Genomic DNA, 23,173 nt, shown 5'->3' on the forward strand with positions numbered 1-23,173 from the left:
TGGTAAATTGCTTATCTCTGGCTGTGCAGGTCATATCCCTTTGGCTCTCTGGAAGGGGCGAAACAAAAGAAAGTTCCAGCTCAAGTCCTGTTTCTGAGCTTGCTGAATCCATTGCTGGACAGGTCTCCACTTGGCTCCTCACGAAGAAAGAATTCTTTTACCTCAGAAACTCCCATCTCTGAGGGAACTGGCGTCTTGTTGCTGCAATGGCAGGGCCCTCTCCTCCTCCTCCTCCTCCTCCTCCTCCTCCTCCTGGGTATCTCAAGTTAAATTTTGACGGCAGCGCCTATGGCTGTCCTCCCTGCATCTTTGAACTAGCTTATAGTAAGAAGGTTAATCGCCAAATCAGCAATTTATAGGCTTAACCTTGACCAGTCAGAGTTGGCTCTATGCTGAAGCCTTTGGTTGTTTTGCTGGCACACTCCCTGCATCTAATATGGGGCTGCCCATGTTCTCTACTAGATCGGCCTTGAAAGACTTCTCAACTTGGAAACAAAGACTATTGTTTAAGGCTAGAAGTTTTATCCTTATCAACTCCTTTATCAGCGGAATACCCTCCTATTTTCTTTTTTTCCTGCATTGCCCTGCCAACATGGCTTAGGGGATTGATGAATGAAGAACTGATCTTCACATCTTCTTCGGCATGGTGTGCAAAATGGGTTCAACCACCATTTAGAAAAATAGAGTGACGTGTGGAATCACAACAAATAAGGTGCTTATTAGAGCCACGAGTCAAGCTCTTTTGGCAAAATGGTGTTGGAAAGTCAACACCCAGAAAGACACTCTCTGGGGATGCTTCGTTGCTCACAAAGTGAGAATTAATAATATTGGTTGATGGTCAGGAGAGGGGACTATCTCTAGACTATGCAAGGATTCATCCTAAAATTGGCTTGGCCTTCAACATTTAGATTGGGTGTGGAAATATTAGTTTTTGGTAGGATCGTTGGCTTGGCACTGAGATCATTAATTCTCAATAGCCGTATCTCTTCAATCTTGTGCTAAGGCTTGACATTCTGGTCTAGGACTCAATTTTTGCTGGAGCTAGAAATGAAATCAGCTAGAACCTTAACTTTAGGAGAGGCCTCTTAGATGCTGATGCTGTTACCACTTCTAATCTCCTTCATTGTTTACCTCAAGCAAAACATGGAAGACTACCTCATCGGGATGAGTCAAGAATGCTTAGACCTTTTATAAACGTTGTTTAACACGGGTGTATGAGATGGAACAGAACTAAGTTTGACCTTGTGGCAAGAAGCTAAGAGATCTTATAGGGTCCCGAGGTGAGGCTAATTGGCATGAAGTCCTTCAGAGTTTTAGCATTCACCTTCTTTGGAACTAGAACAATAAAGGAGGTGCCCATGTTCCTATAGGTAATGTTGTTTGAATAGAACTCATTGACCATGGCAACAATGTCGTCCTTTAGAAATTTCCATGCCATTTTTAAAAATTCCTCATTAAAGCCATCTGATACAGACATCTTGTCTATTGGCATAGTGGTGATAGATGCTTCGATCTCCTCGAATCTGAAAGGTTCTTCTAGAATTTCAGGGGCGTCATTGGGTAATTTTTTGAAAGGGAGCCAGTGCAAGCTTGGCCTATTGGGACTTTCTTCAATGTAAAGATTTTCAAAAAACCTTAGAAGCTCATCAGTAATAGCCGATCTTTCAGAAATCAATTCCCCATAAATAAGAAGGCAGTTGATCTGATTGATTTGATGCCCTGCTGAGGGGTATGGAAGAACCATGTGGTACCATCGCCTCAGTTAGCCATTTATATTTGGCATGCTGCTTCCAAAAAATGCGGTCATGATAAGTTGCTAATTGGTGGCGATCCTCATCATACACCAAAAATTTCCAGAAAGAAGTTTAGACATGGGAACACATGAAGCAGCTTATGAATGAGAATTTTTTGTCTTTCAACTTATCAACAACCCATGATTGAGAGGGTTACCACGCTCAATCAAGGTAACCAATCTGTTCATGAATATATCAACGAATTTCATAAGTTAATCGCTAAACTTAGAATTTGAGAATGTCAAGAGCACTTAGTGGCAAGATATGTTTGTGGCCTAAAACTCACATGTACAAAGAATTGTGAGTCTAAACTATAATTAAGGTTTCTAATGCTATCTCAATGGCCAAGTTTCTTTAGAAGTGGTATAGCCAACACTCAGCCAAACCTTTTGCCACCCAAAACAGCACCCAAACAGTATCCATTACTTCATTGACAAGTCAAACAATTGTGGGGGATTCACCTAACCTGTCAACCAATGTTATAAAAAGTTACCTAGTGAAGTGACTGGGCCAGGTTCAACCCAGTTTGACCGCTGGTTAATTAGATGACATCATTATGATGGCATAACTAGAAATAGAAATTTGAAATATCAGTTAGGGGCGGGGAGGGGAACCCCTCACCAACAACATCATCTTGCAATGGGAACAAGGGCAGGGGATTGCTTCCCTTCACCGATGGAAGGGGAAGGATTGTGGTGGTGGAGGCAAAGCTCCCTCATACAGTGGTAACAAGGGTAGAGGTTGCAGAAGCTCCCACTTGAGTTTGGCCTTTGTTGTGTTACAGGGGGGGAAATTTTCCTTTGTGCAATAACTAACTCGGGTTGTTTCCTTTCTCTGTCTTGGAAACCCGTAAATCAAGTAAGGTTCAATTGGGTGATCCGATCCGGGTTTTATAACATTAGTTTCAACTTTACAATAATCTCCAACTCAATCGAGTGTGGCTATCTACATAGTACATATGTCTTTGACCAAGCAGGTAACACATCAGGATTTACCCAAGGCTATCAAGAGTCAAAAAAGGTCAATTTGTTTTTTGTTTTAAACTACAAGAATAGTGGAAGATCAATAATTACATGAAAATCAATCTCCAGCAACATTAGGAAAGCCTACCTCCCTAGTAGCCTTCTCAATGATCTCCACAAACCTGTGGTAAAGATTCAATTTACCAGTGTATGACATTATGAGTCTATATATTTCAAGGTCCACAGACCTGAATACTCAGTGAAGCTTAGATCACCCAAAGTAGAGATTGCAAGATCCCATCATGCACCACATCAGAATTAAACAGAATAAAATAAATATTAAAAAAAAGCAGACAGAAACAACAAATTTTAGATCACCCAAAGTAGAGATTAGAGGACTGCTTTATGCACCAACAATTAAACACAATACCATAAATGGTATAAAAAAAAGTTCAGACAGAAACATACAGGTCAAAACCTCTGTACTCGATATCACCACCATCATCCTGGACTGCAGGTCGTATTCGAGTTTCCAATAATTCCTTGATCATTGCAACAACTTCTGAATCATCCTGCCAAATACATTAGAATTTGTCATTAGCTACAAATGTATTAATATATATAGAGCAGAACAATATTAAGGAACCGCACTAAAACATCATGATTCCAATTACTAGAATGTCCTTGCTCATGACAACTAAGGCTTCTGACTGCGAAGTACTTCATATTTCATGATAACAATAGAACTGAAGCAAATCTATAGCTTGTGTTTGATGAAAATAATTAGTAAAACTTTTCTCCAGCTACCATTACTACAAAATTTCAACACGCCCCTCTAGAGCATGTTAGCAATGGGCTGACGCCTGCAACAAGTTCCATACTTTCACAAGTCCCTACATTCAGTGGGGCCCAACATCTAACAAACTAGTGATTTGTCTCATGATTTCCCCAAACTAGGCCTTGTCCACGTCTCAATATGGCTCCACCAACTAGCCATCTGAAGCAAATTTTTTATTGAAGTTCCAAGGGAAAATGTCGAAGCAAATAATCAAGAAATCAAAGGCTTCTTCGCTGAAACCCTAAAATGGTACAAAAAGGAGTAAGAAAAAAGCCAAGATAGCTGCTGGAATTCTTCTTTCTAAAGGATTGCTTACCCAATCACAACCTTAAACTGATAGTCAAAACCAAACATATGCAAAAAGACCAAAATAACCCTATTTATATACAAAGGGTGAAAAAGTCACCATTTATTACGAAAATAACAGAAAAAAAAATTGTATACTAAACAAGATGGGCTTGGGCTTCACATTTTCTTCTTCTTATTGGCAAGTTATCCAAGTCAGCTTTGGCTTGCTTCTATACATCAGAAAACCCAATACAACAAGTTGTGGTGTTATACAAGACAATGAGAAAGGATTAAGTTGCTATATGATGCCCATCATAGAGTTGCAGGCTCCATAGAGTCGGAGTTATGTGCCATTATCAATGGGATTAGATACAGAGAGGCCCTATTGGAATAGTGGGTGTCACTAGAAACAATAAGGGTCACACACTCCTCTCTTTTTCTGGTCCTAGTGGCATAGATTGCTTACTCCACCAAGACCGAGGTGTTGGCTGCCTCTTAAAGGCATTCTCTTAAAGGCATTCAACTTTACTCTGGGCACTTTTCCCTGCTTTTGATCATTGAATGTGTTTCACGACTGGTGGTCTCCTGGGGTCCTGATCATTCTGAGCCTCCTTGGAGATTTGATAGCTTCTTCCTTCACATTAAAAAACTGACAACCCTCAGTGGTATCTTTCACCTCTCTAAATGATGGATAATTGTATTAGTACAAGAAAACAGAAATATAGAAATTGGACCCGCACAAAGAAAATAAAACACAAATTAAAAAAATTAAAAAATTAAAATAAAGGACTTAAGGCAAAGGAGGGAAACTCAAATTCATAATCAGCTGTTGAAGGGAGACCACACCCTTAGCTAGGGAATCTGCTCTGAATTTCCTAAACGATGGACATGTTGCCATAACATCTGTCACGGGGCTATTTTTTAAAAATGCTGAGAATCATTAAGAGAAAGAATTTATAAGACACAAAACAGGAAAAGCCACTTTCACCGCAATAAAACAAGAACACAAAGAAAGTGGCAAAATCAATAAACATCAAAAGAAAAGTGTCATCGACCAGATCAATCAATTTCACCAGCCACCAGATGTTGCGAGATGAGAGAGAGATTGCGGAAGAGAGAATGTGCGAAGGAGAGAAAACGAGGAAGATAACAGAATCGAGGAAGAAGATGTGAGCATGCAAGAGAGGACTCGAAAGATCAAAGGAATGATGCAAAAACGAGGAAGAGGGAGAGAAGAAACGAGTGTGAGGGTTCGTGGCGAGGGCATCCGTGAGAGGTGATGAGTTTCTGCAATATGGAGGGAAAAAAGTGGTTACAGATAGAACACAGCAGAAGATCGAGTGGAACCCTATAGGCGACTCAGCACTGCAAACAACGATCAGGAAGTAATATTGAGGAAGAAACAATGTAACACCAGCATCACGTTCAAAGCGACATTCTGAGGACAAACCGGCAAGAGGAGCATAGTGACTGGAAAACAGTCCGAAGTAAAGCATCTCGCTTGAAACTGCGCATTGGTAGGATTGCTAAGCTTCAAGAGGGACTCCAGTTCACCTTTTTTTTTATGGAAAGTGTGAATTTATTAAAGCAAAAAATAAAAAATATACAACCTAGAAGATGGGGCACCCAACGCATCAAGGGTTTGGAGGGATGAGCCCCGTATAGCTTGAGAGTTCGCAAGGTGATTGGCAGATCTGAGTACATGTACCCAAGTACAATCAAGGGAGGAAGAGATAATTGCAGATATCTAAAAAGATGTCCCAGTGTCACAAGGGTGGAGTCTTCAATTTGGCGTACCAATCAATGACCACTTTGAAATCACCCGAATGATAAGGGGACCTAAGAACCGGTCCCGGTAGATCGTAAGGCCGTGAAGCAGTCCGACAAGTTCAGCCGAGGTGGAATCAGATATGCCCAAGGGGCCACCGAAGGAAACTAGGAGGCTGCTGTTGTCATCATGGATTACTCCGCCAAACCTCGCATATCCAGGACAACCTAAGGCGCTACCATCAAAGTTCAACTTGAGGTGGCCAGGAGGAGGTGACCAGACAGTCATATTGGGAGGACAAAAGGGCCCCGCCATTGCAGCAACAAAGTGCCAATTCCCCTGGAAATGAGAGTTGCTGAGATGGAGGAATTCTTTCTTCATAAGGAGCCATGTGGAGACCTGTCCAGCAATGTGTTCAGCAATCTCAGAAACAATGGAGGACTTGAGCTGGAATTTTCTTTTGTTCCTCTCCTTCTAAAGAGCCCAAGGAATGTGACCCGCATAGCTGGAGATTAGCATTTTACCGAGCTTAGGAAGCTGAGAGCTGGTGATGGATTGTATCATGAATGAGAGATCAAGAGAAACACAAAACTATATGCCAATTCAGTTTAAAACATTGGCCCAGATAGATTGGGCAAAGTGGTAGTGAAGTAGCACGTGAATGGCGGATTTTAGAGTGTTTTGGCAAAAGGGGTAAGACGGGTCAGGGACTTGGGACCCAAGCCTGAGCAAGGCATCAGAGGTGAGGACCTTGTTTCTGTAGGCGCATCAAACGAAGAATTTAGCCCGTGGAGGGACAAGGAGAGACCAGGCTAGCAAAGTTGGGTAGTGATAGGCAGAAGCAACAGTAAAGGAGCCTTTTGGGCAAGGGGTCCCGATTAGAGTGTTTGCTATGGAGGTTCTAATTTTGACATTAGTGAGGCTGGAAAGGAGATTGGAAGCCTCCAAAGCTTCTGCATCAGTGAGAAGAGGTATTGAAACACCATATCCGTTTAAGTATTCTGAATTGGTGCTCGCAATGCTTCTGATGCCGAGACCACCAAAAATCATAGGTTGACAGACGTCAACCCATTTCACAAGGTGATATTTCCTTTCACCATCTGGTCCTCCCCAAAGAAAATGACACTCGAGGAATTCCAAACGATTGGCAACAGCAACAAAGCAATGGAATAAGGAGAGGAAGTAGCTTGGAATCTATGTAGATAAGATTTTATAGGGGTGAGTTTGCCTGCCTTCCCTTTGTTCAATCAATGGGAGCCCACAATGCTTATGCGGAGTGTTGTTGGTCAGAGGTAGGCCAAGATAAGAGTTGGGTAGGTTGGCAATCTTGCAGCCGAGGTAAGCAGCCATGGAATGAAGGACATTTTGATCCACATTGTAACCCGAGATGGAGGATTTGGCTCAACTAACTTTCTGGCTAGAAGAGAGCTCAAAGAGGTTCAACAGGGCCTTGAGATGGATAACTTGCTGCATAGTACCTTCTCCGGATAGGATGGTAGGTCAGCATATTGCAGAATGGCGATGTCTTGGTCAGTGTGGTTTGAGATGGGGAGAGCCAGCCAATATACTTCGCATGCCGGACCATTGAGGAGAGAGATTCCACGATGATAGTGAATAGGAAGGGCGATAAGGGATCACCTTGTATGATCCCTCGGGTGCCTTGGAAGCGGCCACAAGAGATGTCGTTAGCCAGGATGGAGTAGGATGCTGATGAGACACAACTACACATCCAAAAGCGCCAGCAAGTACCAAAGCCCATTTGACCGAATAGATGGTCCAATAACTTCTAATTGACTCGGTCAAAAGCTTTCTCAAAATCAAGTTTGAGAGCAATTCTAGGGAGATTTGAGCGCTTAAAAGAGTCGAGGAATTTTAATTATGTGGAACACCAATTTGATCAATTGTCTTGATGATGTTCCAGGAATTTCTTCAATTGGGTTGACAATTAGGGATAGAAATATTGGTTAGACTTGGGGAATTGTGGGAGTCTATGGACCTACCAGATATCATGGCTGAAGGGCTTTCTAGCATGAACTTAATGGCCTCACTTAGCTATGGTTTGTTCTTTGGTTATTGGATGGCGAGTTTAATGTTGTCCGTTTTTGTAATCAAAAGAGCCTCCCATATAGTCACATTACCTGATTTTATTGGAAGTAATGAGCTGGAGGATATTAGCCTTTAGGGGAATACATAAACATGGTCAAATGGACAGTAAAATCTCATTCTATTTAAATTGGACTACTCCCTCGCATATGGTGATTGGCTTTATCTTTATCAACAGGCCACTCGAAAGTCCTCAATCGCACCGATCTGACCACCGGCCTATTCTCCTTCATACCAGAATTGTGCAATGGGGTCCAAAACCATTCAGATTTGAAAATTCATGGCTGCTGCATAAGGGATTTGATTCTCTATTGCATAGTTGGTGGGCTGATCTACAAATCACTAGGCCGAGAGGATGGCATCTTCCACTAAAGCTTAAGTTACTGAAAGCTAAGCTTTGTTCTTGGTCCGCTACCCAACAGGTTGTTGATGTTGCTAAGAAAACTTCTCTTTTAGCCCAAATTGGTGGTTTAGACAATTATGAAGAGCAACCAAGCCCCTCTCCATCGGAATTCAACAATAGAATTGTGCTTCAAAGTAAATTCCAAGACAATTCACATAGTGAAAGAGTCCACTGGAAGCTACGTGCTAGATTTAAATGGCTAAAGGAGGGTGATAGCAATACAAAATTCTTCCATGTAGTTGCTACAGCTCGTCGTTCTACCAATTGGATTACTTCAGTATCCATGATGAAGTAACTTCGTATTGAACCTCACTAACTCCCTTATTAGTTTTTTTTGCAAGACTTTACATTGAGGAATGTCTTAACCAACCTTTTAATCCAGAGCCTTCATTTCACCAGGATTACTCCTACGGTTGCCACTTTTATTGAGCTCCCCTTCTCTGCTAGGGAGATTGAAAATGCTACCTTATGTATTCCGAATGATAGAGCTCCTGGACCTGATCGTTTCAATGGTGAATTCTATAAGAGATGTTGGCCGATTATTAAGGAAGATGTTATGATGTACCCTAAAATAGGAATAAAGATTTTCAAGCAAAAACAAACGAAAGAAGGAACGACGAACCTTTCCTTTCCTACCGAAATCGAACAAGAATACCTCCGATAGATCCAATCCTTATGCGAATACAACCAACGCAAGAAAACGAAAACTCCACTGTCGACTACGATGTAGAACTCGCCGGAAACAATCGCCGATAACCACTGGTATTTGAGAGACCAGTACTCTCCCTGAGCCACGCTCTGAAGACAAATCGACGCATCCCCTTCTTTCCCTCTGTTGTCTCTCTAAATTCCGTCCTGAAACTCTGAAAATCGTAAAATTCCAAAAATGCCCCCCCGTCTACCCTTAATCACTGTTAATGCCACTAATTATCCTTCCGCCGTTGTTTACTCAATCTAAAGTAAGTAGCCTAATTTGGGGTCTATCATGTTATCTCCATGTTCTATTCCTTCTCTCACTAGGGCTACTTATAGAAGCATTGGGGCTTCCTTTATTGCCCTTATTCCTAAGAAAGAAGTTGCTGAACATCCTCGTGATTTTCAGCCTATCAGTTTAATTTCAAGTTCCTACAAAGCAATTGCTCGCCTCCTTACCAACCGATTTAAGGTTACTTGCCAATGATATAGGGGACAATCGACCTTTATTAAAGGAAAAAATATCCTTGATTCTGCCATGGTAGCACATGAATTGTTAGATCATTTCAAGAAACCAAGGAAGCCAAGCTTTATTCTTAAGTTGGACCTTGAGAAAGCGTTTGATGGGGTAAACTGGGATCTTCTATATAATTTGCTTGATAGGATGGGGTTTGGTGCAAAATGGAGATTTTGCATCTTAGTCCTTATCATCAATGGAACAACGTATTGATATTTCCGCTGCTTTTGTGGGATCAGACAAGGTGAATCTTTATCTCCATTGCTTTTTAGCATCATCAATGAATATTTATCATCTATGATTTATTCAGCAAAGAATATTGGATGGCTAAAACCAGTACCAGCCCAACAAGAATATGCCATACCTATCTTGCAATTTGCTGATGATACCAAGCTCTTTGGAATTGGCATGATGGAAGAGGTTCAAAGAACTAAAGGTCGCCTTCGGCTTTTTGAATTAACTTCTGGCCAGAAAATAAATTGGTAGAAGACGACCCTTATGGGCTATCACATTGATGATAACAGTCTATGCTACATGGCCTCTCAGCTTGGATTTTCAGTAGCTGCATCACCCACTTCATATCTTGTATTACCTCTGTTTGATTCAAAACCAAGCCATCATCTCTGGACTCCAGTCCTTGAAAAGTTTGGAAAAGCGTTCATCTACTTGGAGAGGCCCCCTTTTACCCAAGGCCAAAAGACCCATATCACTAAGTTACTGTGGAGAGATGATGATTCGAGTAGGCTCAAAGACATAAATGCCATTCTGTAGATGCTCCATTGTAGCACAAAACAGTGAAGTAGAAGATGAGAGTTCTTTCGTCTGTTTATAAGCTTGGCTCTTGATAGCGACAACTTCAAAATAATTAATGAAACTAGGGAGAGCAATGGCAGGGATGGGAAACAAGGATATTTTTTCTCCATTTCTGACAATTAGCCAGACTATCAAATTGTTCCGTTCTGAATCCTGCGAAAGCAGGACTTCCTGTATCTGAATAGAGAGTCATGGGCAGCAAGATGCATGGCTCGATTGACTTTTTTTACCGACAGTTTGCCACTCATGAGTTCTAGATGAGTACGGAGGTGGTCTCTGCCAAAGATCGAAGTTTCAGCTCTTGATCCACGAGCCATTGGCATCTCCTGCTCCAATGGTTGACCATTCGTGCTCCAATATGTTCAATGTCGAATATGAGTGTCGTCTTCCTCAATCCACTGTTACTGTTCTTGGTATTCATCACTATCTTGGTCAAGATCAGACCTACAGCCATGCCGGATGGCCTTCCCCTTCTCTCTTCCAATCACTGTCTCCCGCTCATCTCTCTCTCGCTCCCAGTTTCTGTATACACTTGATACTTATAATCATATGTAGAATTGAAGCAATGTATATGACCTTCAGCACGTTTTTTGTTCCTATCCAACAAATAGTAATATAACATCTACATATATGCAAAGACTATGGGGTCTAAAATCCAAATGCTTGAGTGAAGATAGGATCAAAAGATCACCACATGGATGGCAGTATCCATGGAAGATGCAGCATTTGCATCTAAAAAGAGTGGTTGTCCAGACGAATAGAAGTCCATGATTGCTGCGAAAATTTCAGGCTTGAGAAAATCCCATGAAGCATCATCTAGCTTTGTTACTGTTACAAAATCTGAACCAAAGAACACTCGTGTAACTCCTGCATCATTATAATGGCTTCATTAAGTTAAACAAGAAAAAATAACAGAATAGATAATAGATTTTTTTTAGTAAAAAGGTGTGAATATATTACTAAAAAAGAAAAAATAACAAATACAAATACCTTATAGAACAAGGCCTTCCTCCACAACAAGATGTTGGAGGGAAACGTCTAATTTAGCCTGATTATCCGCTAGGTGATTATCAGATCTTGGAATATAATTCCAATTACATTGCAAATGAGAAATTAAATTACAGATATCATCAAATAGATCTCAATGCCACCAAGGAGGCTTTTTTTTTTTTTATGAAAGTACGTACATTAATAAACAAAGGATATACAAACCTAGCTTTGAGGGCCTGTCTCCACAACAAATGTTGGAGAGACACACCCGCTTTAGCCTGAGAGTTTGCTAAGTGATTAGCAGAGCGTGGAATGTGTTTCCATATACAATTTAACCCATAAGTAAATTACAAATTTCATTAAACATATCCCAATGTCTCCAAGGGGGGTGACCATGGTTAGCACACCAATTGATGACCACTGTTGAATCACCTTCATTACAAAGGGGGCCAGAGAGATGGCTAGAGAAAACCTTGAGCCCGTGCAGAAGGCCAGAGAGTTCTGCTGTAGTAGAATTTGAGCTGCCAAGGGGACCAGCATATGATAAGAGGAGTTCACTATTTCCATTGTGGATGACACCATCGAAACCTGCAGGACCAGGGCAGCCTAATACACTGCCATCAAAGTTGAGCTTTATGTATCCAAGTGGAGGCGGGGTCCATGTGGCCATAGAAGGGGGGCGAGAGGGAAGGGACATCTCAGCAATAGATTGCCAGTTTCCTCTGAAATTTGAGTCATTGAATTTTTTTAATTCTTTTATGTTTAAGAACCAAATAGAGACTTGACTAGATATTTGGTCAGTCAAAACCTCAATACGACAAGATTTGAGTTTGAATTTCCTTTTGTTTCGTTCTTTCCAGAGAGCCCAGATAATATGACCAATGCAACAAGATAAAATCATTTTCCCTAGCTTTGGGAGTTGCTAATTGACTAGAGATAGGACAAGGTTTCTCGATGCACAGAATTGGAGTCCATACTGAGAAGAAAGGAGGACGTAGATGCTGTTTCTGGGGTATTTATACAGAAGGGACAGTGATGGTCCAAGATAGAGGTGCCCCGACAAACTAAAGCATCAGAGGTTAAGATTTTGTTTCTGAAGGCAGACCAAATGAAGAACTTAGCACGTGGGGGGGCGAGCAGATCCCAGGCAGGAGCCGTAGGGTGCTTTGGGTGAGCTGAGAGGTTGTTTAAGAATGCATAGGCAAAGGATGTGGAGAAAGATCCCTTTGGACAGGGAATCCAGATTAGAGTATCATTGGATGTGTTCATTTGGTTGTGTGGAAGAGTGAGAGGGAGTTGGTATGCAAGGAGAGTTTCAGCATCAGTAAGATGTCTTCTAACATCTGGATTCCAATTTCCATTTTCAGACCAACTATCCAAGATATTGATCTTTGGGTTACCTGAGAGGCCAAAGATTACTGGAAAGCTATTTTTGAGGGGTGCTTGGTCAACCCACCAATCATTCCAGAACTTTGATGTATTTCCATTTCCGACATAACATTTTGTAGCCATTTTGAATTTAGGGAGGAGCTGAGCAATTTTTCTCCAAGGGGGTGAGAGAGAACGGATTTGCCCTCCTTCTGTCCACCAGCCAGAGGAAAGGTTTGCTTTCTCCTTAACAAAAGCTCTCCAAATCAAATGATGATTCATATTATATTTCCAAATCCATTTAAGCAGCAAGGCAGAGTTCGTTGTGGATGTGTCTCAAATTCCCAGCCCACCTAGAACTTTTGGCTTGCAAACCTCCTCCCATTTAACCAGATGATATTTTTTTTCACCATTAGGACCTCCCCAAAGGAAGCGTCTCTTAAGGAGCTCAATTCTACTTTTGATAGACGCTGGGCAATGAAACATGGACAAATAATAGTTAGGGATTCCTTGTAAACATGATTTGATGAGAGTTAACTTGCCTGCTTTTGAGAGAAATTTTCCTCGCTAGGTGGCAAGTCTCCCTTCTAGACGTTTAATGACTGGGTGCCAAGAAGCTTTAGAGGGGAGACGAATACGTTCCAGAGGATAATTCTATGCGGCAGCCAAGATAATTGGCCAAAGAGTTGAGAAGACTAGGCTCTATATTGAACCCAGATAGAGGATTTTTTCCAACTGATTTTTTGCCCAGACGGGATTTCAAATAAGCTCAATAAGGCACTTAAATTATGAATTTGATTAAGGGTGCCATCGCAGAAAAGAATAGTGACATATGCGTATTGGAGGAGGCTAATATCAAGGGTAGAGTTAGGGGAGACAGGGCATAGCCAGTCGGATCATTGCGGCTAATTGTTCCCCAATGACAGTGAACAGAAGAGGGGACAAATGATCCCCCTGCCTGAGCCCCCTAGTGCCTTTAAAATATCCACAGGGCTTGCCATTTATCAGAACTGAGTAGGAGACGTTGGAGATACAGCTTCTCATCCAGAATCTCCAACGAGTGGGAAAACCCATCTTGTAGAGGAGGTGGTCAAGAAGCTTCCAATTAACTCTGTCAAAGGCTTTTTCAAAGTCAAGTTTGATAACCACTCTTGGGTTATTCAATTTCTTGAAGGTGTGAAGGATTTCATGGGCGGCCATAGACGAGTCTAAAATATTTCTAACAGCAATGAAACCACTCTGACTGGGGCTGATAACTTTAGGGAGAACAGATATGAGGCGCTTGGCGAGGATACGGGCTAAGATTTTGTAAGGGCTAGTGGTGAGGCTTATGGGTCTGTAATCTTTGGCCTGAATGGAGCATTATTTTTTTGGAACGAGGGCAATGAAGGAGACTCCAATAGATTTTTAAGTGATACATACTTGATGAAAATTGTTGACAAAGTTGTGGACATCACTTCTGATAATGCCCCAAAACTGACGGTAAAATTCCCCATTGAAACCGTAAGGGCCCGGGGCCCTATCTCTAGGCATTCCAAGGACTGCTGCATCTATTTCCTCAGGGAATAAAGGTTTTTCAAGAAGAGAAGCGTCAGATTCCGAGATCTGACAGAAGTTGATATGGTCAAGGACCGGCCGGTCAAAATGCTCCTCTGCGTAAAGACTTGTAAAAAACTTAACAAACTCATTAGCAATAGAAATACTAGCAATACATTCCTCCCTGTTGATAATGAGGGAGGATATACGATTAGTTCTTTTTCTGCCAGATGCAATAGCATGAAAAAAATTTGTATTTCCATCCCCCTCAAAGAGCCATCTGAATCTGGATCGTTGCTTCCAGTGAGTGGTTTCACTGGATAGGAGCTTTGAGAGATCATGTGAAAGACTTTCTACAGATAAGTTCATGGGGAAAGAGAGCTCTTTGTTCTTCCAGGAGGTCCAGATCTGAGAGCCGGTTACGGATGGAGGCCTTTTGTTCTCTAACATCAGTTGTTAGGGAGCGAGCCCAAGGTCTTATAATTGATTTGAGAGCTCTGAGTTTACAATGGAACACCCACCCAGGGTTTGGATGATGAGGGAGACTGTCCCACCCAGGGTTCTAATAGCCAAGAATTTTCAAAGCGGAACGGAGTGAAACCCCATTTTGGAGGGTGAGAATTTTATGAGGATAGGCCAGTGGTCTAAACCAATTTTGTTGAGGACCTGAACAGCAGTATTAGGGAAAAGATTCAACCAGTTATTATTAACCAAAAAACAATCTAATTTGGAAAGGATGGGAGGGTTTTGACCATTGGACCTGGTAAATTTTTTCCTTGAGAGAAGAATTTCAACGAGTTCAAGGCAGCTGATTAGGTCTGAAAAAGCTCGCATTGAGGAGGTAATTCTTTTTGCAGGAGGGCTTTTTTCGGAGCAACATAGGGTGGCATTGAAATCCCCTACAAGAAGCTAGGGGACATTCCATTGATGAAAAAATTTTAAACTATTATATAACCGAGAAAGCTTAAAAGACTTCTTGCACCAATTGATGACGACTTTTGAATTCCCTTCGACGCAAAGAGGCTCCACCAGCCATTGATGAAAAAGTTTTAAACCATTATATAACCCAGAAAGCTCAGTGGTTGAATCAGACACGTCAATTGGCCGAGCAAAAGCGAAGAGAAGATTTCCATTATCGTCATGGATGACCCATCCAAATCCAACAAGCCTGGGGCGGCCCAAGGCGCTTCCGTCGAAATTTAATTAGAAATGTCCCATTGGAGGAGGAGACCAAGTTTCCATGGCCAGGGGGCGAGAGGGGTAAGACATTTCCGCTATGTCGCCAATTTCCACAGAAATTTGTTCCTTTGAGATTTTGGAATTTTTTCCACATGAGTATCCAAGAGGTAACTTGCCCAAAAATTATATTGCTCAATATATTTCTTGGAAGAGATTTTGTGTTAAATTTCCGATTCTTCCTTTCTTTCCATAAGGCCCAGACGATATGACCAACGCAGCAAGAGATAATTAATTTTCCGAGCTTAGGAAGATGAGCGCTTGTGACAGTGAGATTTTGAGAGGGACAGTATTGAAGACCAATTGAGTTAATGAGTTTGGCCCAGACTGAATGGGCATAATCGCAGTGTAACGGAATATGATCCACGGTTTCAGGAGTGGTTTGGCAAAACGGGCACAAGGGATCCAAAACATTTGTACCTTGGCGAATTAACGAATCAGATGTCAGAATTTTGTTTTGACACGTGGTCCAAATGAAGAACTTTGCTCTCGAAGGTACAAGTAAGGACCACGCTATGGCAGCAGGATGGCTCAATAGAGCAGAGGGGGGAGAGAGTAGGAAGTTGTAAACGTACCTTGCGGGCATGGAGTCCATATGAGAGAGTTCAGTGCATTTCTGAGTTGAACCGACGATAAACTCGACACAAGATCAGCAGCTTCAAGAGCTTTGACATTCGTCGGTGCTCTACAAAGGTTCAAGTTCCACTCACCAGAATCTAGCCCGATCGTAGATAAGGTCGCATCTTTGTTTCTAGCAAGAGAAATTTTTTGACTAGTATTGAAGCTGCTTGGGCCCACCCACCAGTCTGTCCAGAATTTTGTCTGACAGCCAGTACCATAGTAACAGTTGACGGCATTTTTAAAAGCTAGCAACATCTGTGCAATCTTTTTCCACACAGGAGATAATTTATAATATCTTCCACCTTCTGTCCACCAGCCAGAATTTTTTTCTACTTTGGCCGCAATTATGCCTCGCCATATCAAAATCGGTTGCACATTAAATTTCCAGATCCACTTCATAAGCAAGGCAAAATTTGTTGTTGCAGTATCACGCCAAGACCACCCATTACAATAGGTTTACAAACATTAGCCCATTTAACAAGGCAATATTTTCTTTCCCCATTTTGCCCACCCCATAAAAATCTCCTTTTAAGGAACTCAATTCTATTTTGAAAAGAAGTAGGGCATTGGTATAAGGAAAGAAAATAAGAAGGAATACCATGGAGGCAAGATTTGATAAGTACAAGCTTACCAGCTTTGTACAAAAAATTTCTTCTCCAGGAAGCAAGTCTGCCTTAAAGACGCTCAATGACGGGGTGCCAAGCGAATTTTGAGGGTAAAACAAGGGACAGAGGAAGACCCAAATATATTGCCATGGAATTTAAAACTGAAGGGTCAATATTTAAGCCAAAAATGGATGATTTAGCCCAACTTACCTTTTGTCTAGAAGACGGTTAAAAAAGGTTGAGTAAAGCTTTCATGTGGGAGATCTGACTCATTGTACCTTCTCCAAAGAGTATAGTATCACCAGCATAGTGCAGAAACGGAATATCTTGGTTCGGATCATCAGAGACAAGATTGAGCCAACCCAAGCTTTTAGCGAACCGGACCATGGAAGCAAGATGCTCCCCAATGAGAGTGAAGAGAAAAGAAGACAGAGGGTCACCTTTTCTGATGCCTCTTGTAGCATTGAAAAAACCGCACGGCTTTCCGTTTACAAGGACAGAATATGATGTAGTAGAGATACAACATCTCATCCAAAATTTCCACCTAGTCCCAAAACCCATTCGATCGAAGAGGTAATCTATTAATTTCCAATTTGCTCGGTCAAAAGCTTTTTCAAAATCTATTTTAAGGACGAATCTGGGCCGATCTGATTTCTTGAAAGAGTCTAAGAGTTCATGAGCAGCCATGGAAGAGTCCAAGATATCCTTAGCACGAATGAAAGCACTTTGGCAGGGGTTTATGATTTTGAAAAGGTGACCCCTAAGACGGTTTAACAATAGACGAGGGATGATTTTATAGTAACTAGCAGTGAGGTTTGTTGGTCTAAAAAGTTGGGGGAGGGTAGAGGGGGATTTCTTTGGGGTTGTGAAAGAAGCCTCTACGACTTCATGGGTAATGCCGACTTGGTGGAGATTTTGAGCAAAAGCATATACATCCGATTTGATGGTATCCCAAAATTTTTAGTAAAACTCACCGTTAAAACCATCAGGCCTAGGAGCCCACGAGCAGCCAAATCGATTTCATCTGTGCTGAAAGGTCTTGCCAGATCAGACACGTCCGAGGAAGAGATGCGTAGGCAATCGAGCTATGGCAGCTTAGGCCGATTGTAGCGCTCTTCGTTGTACATCTCTGAGAAGAACTTCACAAGAATATTAGAAACGGAAGAACTATCCGTAATCGTTTGGTCTCCAAGACAGACAGAAGTGATACGGTTAACCCTCCTCCTAGCCGAGGTAATGACATGGAAGAACTTTGTATTTCCATCCCCCTCGGCCATCCAACGAAATCTAGCCCTCTGTTTACAATAAAAAAAATTCACAACGAAGCATATTTGAATATTCTAAGCTTAATTGACGTCTAAGAAGTAAATCAGGTGTAGAAATAGACCTTTGCTCTTCGAGTAGATCGAGCTCAGAGATGCAACGACGAACCGAGTCTTTCTGAGAAGCAGCAACAACACGATGATTTATGGACCAAGAGTGGATCTTCGCCTTAAGGGCTTTTATTTTGAGAGGAAGCGCCCAGCCAAGGTTGGGGTGATGCTCCAATTCTTGCCACAAGACAGGAAGGGAAGAGTTGAAGGACTCATGTAGGGTCCAAGAATTTTCGAACTGAAAAGGAGAGCGCCCCCAAGCGGGAGGGTGAGTGTTGATTTGAATAGGCCAATGATTAGAGCCGACTTTATTCAGGACTTCGCCAGATGTGTTTGGAAACAGTTAATAGTAAGTCACAAATTTAATAGTAAGGAAAAAATCAAGCAAAGTTAAGAGGAGACAACAAAAAAGTGTCCTATTGACACCATTCAAAAGTTACCTCTCCCCCTTCCTAATCTATTTTTTTATAGATAAAAAATCAGCCAATTCTTTTGGATCTTTGACTCTCCTTAATCTGGGAGAATAGGTCTTAGATTATTCAAGATTTTCTTGTAGGCTGGTGGGGGGAGGTGACTAGACACTCCTCATCAGCTAGGTGGAACCTTCATGTATTTCTTCATGAGGTCAAGGACATCTCTGCCTCTCCACATCACTAACACTCATTTAACGAAAGAAGCCAATCATTTGCTGACTCTCCAGTTAGAGATGCCATCTCCCAACAATGTCCTATAGTAGAAGACTCCATTCTTTGGCAATGTTTTGAATTAATTGTTTTCCCTTTGAGGCTCCTTTGTTCCCTTTCTCCCTCTCAATGCAACTCGTTTTTTTCTTTGCAGCTCTCAAAGAGTAAACAGAATGTCATCATATTGAAAAGAGATTTTAAAAAAACAATTACAATAAGGACAAAAAAATAGCAAAGTCAGAGGGAAAGTAAGAATCCAATTACAAGTAAACTCTCAAAGATGCCCAGTGTCTGTTAACAAACCCACAGATTTTAATCTGTTAATATATACATCCTTTTCAAAAAAAAATAAAAAAATCCACAGATTTCACATTTCTGATGGAAAAAATAAAACATACCATCAATACCAAAGAGCAGTTTTGCAAGTGGGGAAGACATTGCTGAGCGAGCATTAGGAAAGTCAGCACTGCCAACCTCCATGACATGTTTCCCAGGATAGAACATGAGAGATAATGGATTAGGTGTTGTTTGTGTCTGAATAAACATGTTCCTTTTCTGGCCTGTGAAATAAGGAGTCAATACTGTTACTTGTGTTCTAAGCTGTTGTTGATGAAAACATAAAAATTGAAATGTTTAGTGATATCATTTATTCAAGAAAAGTTGAGAAACTAAATCTCTTTCCAAGGCAACTGTCATTACTACTACCAAGCAGATTGAAAATCTCATTCAAGATAGCTGGATTTCCCTTGTTGTCTTCTTAATAATGTTCATATGAATCTTATTAATACATCTTTTTCAAAAAAAAAAAAAAATAATGTTCATATGAATCTGTACAAATTTACTGGCTAAATGTATCGGTTTTCGGGTAGGGGGTTACGGGTTATGCCCCCGTATCAGGCTGTAACACTGTAACACATCTAAAACCATGTCTATCGGGGGTTAAAGGTTATGTACTGGCTGATCCAGCCGATACATAACATAACGTTATGCCTGAAATCAGACCTCTTTACACTCTTTCACTTACAACTTATAAAGTAGTGTGAATCTTGTCTTGAAATTTTAGGGGAGGCTATTGAGGGATTTCCAAGCATTTTGCCAATATTTTGGTCACCATCTGTTGTTGGCTAAACGAGAATGAGTTCTTGGAAGTCAGATTTGGTAAGTTATGCATAGACTCCGCATTTATTTTCCAATTTCCTTCTGGATGATGCCCTAAAAACATGATTTAGTTACAAGTCCAAGTAGTGGAGGTCCAAATCTACTCATACCAAAAAAACTTGATCCCGCTATTGCCTTCCAAGAATGCCTGGTTCCCCGTTGTTAAGCATCTCGAGAAGCGCCTCGCTTCGTGGAAAGGAAAATATTTATTCAAAGCTGGTAAGTTGGTTCTCATCAAATCTTGCCTACATGGTATTCCATCTTATTTTTTATCTTTGTATCTTTGCCCTGCATCTATTCGGGATAGACTAGAGCTTTTAAAAAGAAGATTCTTATGGGATGGGCCAAATGGGGAAAAAAAGTTTAATCTTGTCAAATGGGGTGATGTTTGTAAACTTATAATTATGTGGGGCCGCGGGATTCGGGACATCGCTACGACGAAAAAAGGCCTTGCTATTGAAGTGGATTTGGAAATTCAACATGCAACCAAATCTGTTATGGCACCAAATGGTTAAAATTAAATCCGGCAAAGACCATGGATGGTGGATGGACGGGGGAAGACTTTATAAGTTATCTCCTGTGTGGAAGAAAATCGCCAAATTCTTACCTATCTTCAAGTCTGTCGTTAAATGCTATATTGGGTGCAGAAAGGAAACTCTGTTCTGGACGGACTGGTGGCTTGGCTCAAGCTGCTTAAAGGAAAGCCATCAACGTCTATATCAACTGTCAAAATCTCACAACACGATGGTTTCAGTCCATTGGCAGGCCTCGGGCGACTGGAACTAGCATCTCAGGCGAGCGTTGAATGATACTGAAGATCTAGCGAAGTGAAAATAAAAAGTTATCCCGATACACTCATCTGGACACCGAACAAACAAGGTATGTTATCTACTGCTTCTGCATGCCACCATATGATCTCGTACCCGACTCCCCAAACAACAAATCCAACTGCCTTTGCATGGTCGTTGCATATTCCTCCTCGCGTAAAGTTCTTTATCTGGACCGTCTACCGTAAGAAAATTTTAACCTCAGATGTGTTACAAAGACGAGGCACTAATGTTCCAAATCCTCTCTGCCCGTTCTGCAATACGTCTCCTAAAACTGCAGATCACACCCTTTTGCACTGTGAATATCCTCATTGGATCTAGACCTAATTGATGGAAAAATCCGAATTTTATATTGCCCATCACAAGAATTACATAACACAATCCTCACTTTGGTCAGCACTCGTCTCCCTAAGATGAGGAAAATTTTAATTTCTTGTTGTGTTGGGCACATAGTGTGGAATTTATGGAAAGAAAGGAATAACAGAAAATTCAATATTAAATCTCTCCCTCGGAAAATTCTATGTGACCAAATTATTGGTCAAGTGTCCTCTTGGGTTCTCCTTCGCAAGGAATTCTGCAATTTAAAAGGGACAAAAATGGTTGAATGGTCTAAACCCCCTCCTGGGCACTTTAAATTAAATTTTGATGGAATTGCTCTTGGTTGTCCGGGTCCGGCTGGATATGGAGGAGTAATTCACGATGAAAATGCAAATCTTCTCTTCAGTACTTCTGACTCTACTAGTGCGAAGTTACATGGGTTCTACAACGGACTGAAACTTTTCAAGCAAAAAAGGGAGGGTGTTCTCTTAGTGGAGGGAGATTCTCAAGTCATAATCAGCTAGTGCATGAAGCTATCCAAACCTCCTTGGCGTCACTGGGAGTTATTTGATGAAGTTTGTAAGTTAATTTCTGCTCTCCAATGTAAGTGGAAACATGTTCCAAGATCGGTAAATCATTTAGCCGACGCTCAAGCAAAAAAGGGCATTTCCCTCCAACATCTTGTTGTGGAGGAAATATCTTTCTAGCTAGCAAGGTTTGTAACTTCTCTACTTTCACAATACATTCCCACATTTCTCTCAAAACAAAAAAAAATGTATTCAGTGTATATTTGAGTAGATTATTACTTAGTATCTCTTTTTTTTTAATAAGTATTTCAATAATTATTGTTACAAGCTACCCTGAAGTTTTGGGTTAAACTTGTATGCATTTTTTTTAATATAAGTTGATTTGTAACTTGATATTATGCTAAAGTAGTTAAATATGTGACATTGATAATGATAAAAATAATATTCAATTATTAATTATAGATTACATATTAAGAATAAGATCAAATCCACTTATAATTATGAATATTTAATACAAAAATTAATACAATTAAACATTAATTAATAAACATATAATAGAATTATTCTACAATATTACAATTAACATACCATAATTAATATTATATCAATAATAAAACACTAAATCCATGTATTAATTTTAACCAAATTTTGATAATAAATACGTAATGTCATTAAAATAAAAAATTAAGTTAGATAATATTGTATTAGATTAGCATTAATTAGTTGATCATTTTATTATGAATTTTTTTTAAATATTATTCTTAATTTAATAGCATATTATTAAATTAGTAGAAGCAAATGCAAGGGTATAATAATTAAAATTATTACATATTTTTAGAAATAATAAATTAGAAAAACTAAATGGCAAACGGTAGTCAACCTCTCCTCCAGAAGACGCATCCGGATTGGCGAGTCGGCACCCTCGCAAGGTTTCGAGTTCCACCATGGAATCATTGTTACTACTCTGCAGCGAGTGAAGGAACATAGTGGAGAGGCAATATGTATCCTCTCCGACAAGAAATGTTGAAGCTTTGGACGGTCCTTGCAAAAGTGTGACTTCATCTTCTACACCCACACAATACCATCGAGGCGAGCTGGAGTGCTCCATCACTCAACGGCGTGGAACCACCATTGGAGTTATCTTCCTCCCCCAAAAAACCTACTCCAGCTTCGATTGGAATACCTTCCGCAAAAGCCTTCTCCAAACCCTTCCAAAAAACAAACCTCCCATCCCCGTTGCATCTCCCCCTACCACAACCCCCACTATGTATGCCTTTTCTCACCTCATCAGTAGCCATGAACTCTCCAAGATTCCTTTATCCAGGAAAGAATACACATGGTCAAACTGTAAACTCCCCCCCCCCCCCCCCCCCCCCCCCCCCCAAATCTTGTCCAAGCTTGATCACTTTCTCACCAGCCCAAAATGGCTCCAACTCTATGGTAACACCTTGTGTCAAGTTCTCAACCGATCCTGCTCTGACCATTGGCCAATCCAAATCAACACTCACCCCCAGGCCTAGGGTCGATCACCATTTCGTTTCGAAAACTCTTGGCTTCATGAAGAAAAATTTTGCTATCAACCTCATCTACTGGTGGCAAGAAATGCCGCATCATCCAAACCCGGCCCGGTCCTTTCCGATAAAGCTAAAAGCCTTAAAATCCAAAGTTCGCAACTGGTCCATCATCTGTCGTGTTGCTACTACTCACCGAAGAGAATTTGTTCGTTGCCGAATCTTTGATCAAGATCTCACCA

General features: G+C 40.9%; 1 protein-coding gene across 4 annotated transcripts in view; it reads right to left on the reverse strand.

Annotated features, from left to right (window-relative positions):
* Positions 1-23,173, reverse strand: part of LOC137959035 (nifU-like protein 4, mitochondrial) — a 44,073-nt gene that overhangs the window by 15,811 nt on the left and 5,089 nt on the right. For all 4 annotated transcript variants that reach the window (XM_068806302.1, XM_068806300.1, XM_068806299.1 and 1 more), the window contains exons 3-5: positions 18,989-19,150; positions 10,870-11,045; positions 3,224-3,327 (exon numbers count right to left, since the gene is read on the reverse strand). In XM_068806302.1, coding sequence (XP_068662403.1) covers positions 3,224-3,327; positions 10,870-11,045; positions 18,989-19,150 — 442 coding nt within the window. The remainder of the gene's footprint in view (positions 1-3,223; positions 3,328-10,869; positions 11,046-18,988; positions 19,151-23,173) is intronic.

This window comes from Aristolochia californica, unplaced genomic scaffold, assembly GCF_029961685.1.
Source record: "Aristolochia californica isolate CCGP_79_NKW_82.1479 unplaced genomic scaffold, dmAriCali1.0.hap1 SCAF_3, whole genome shotgun sequence".
In the NCBI taxonomy this organism is placed as follows: domain Eukaryota; kingdom Viridiplantae; phylum Streptophyta; class Magnoliopsida; order Piperales; family Aristolochiaceae; genus Aristolochia; species Aristolochia californica.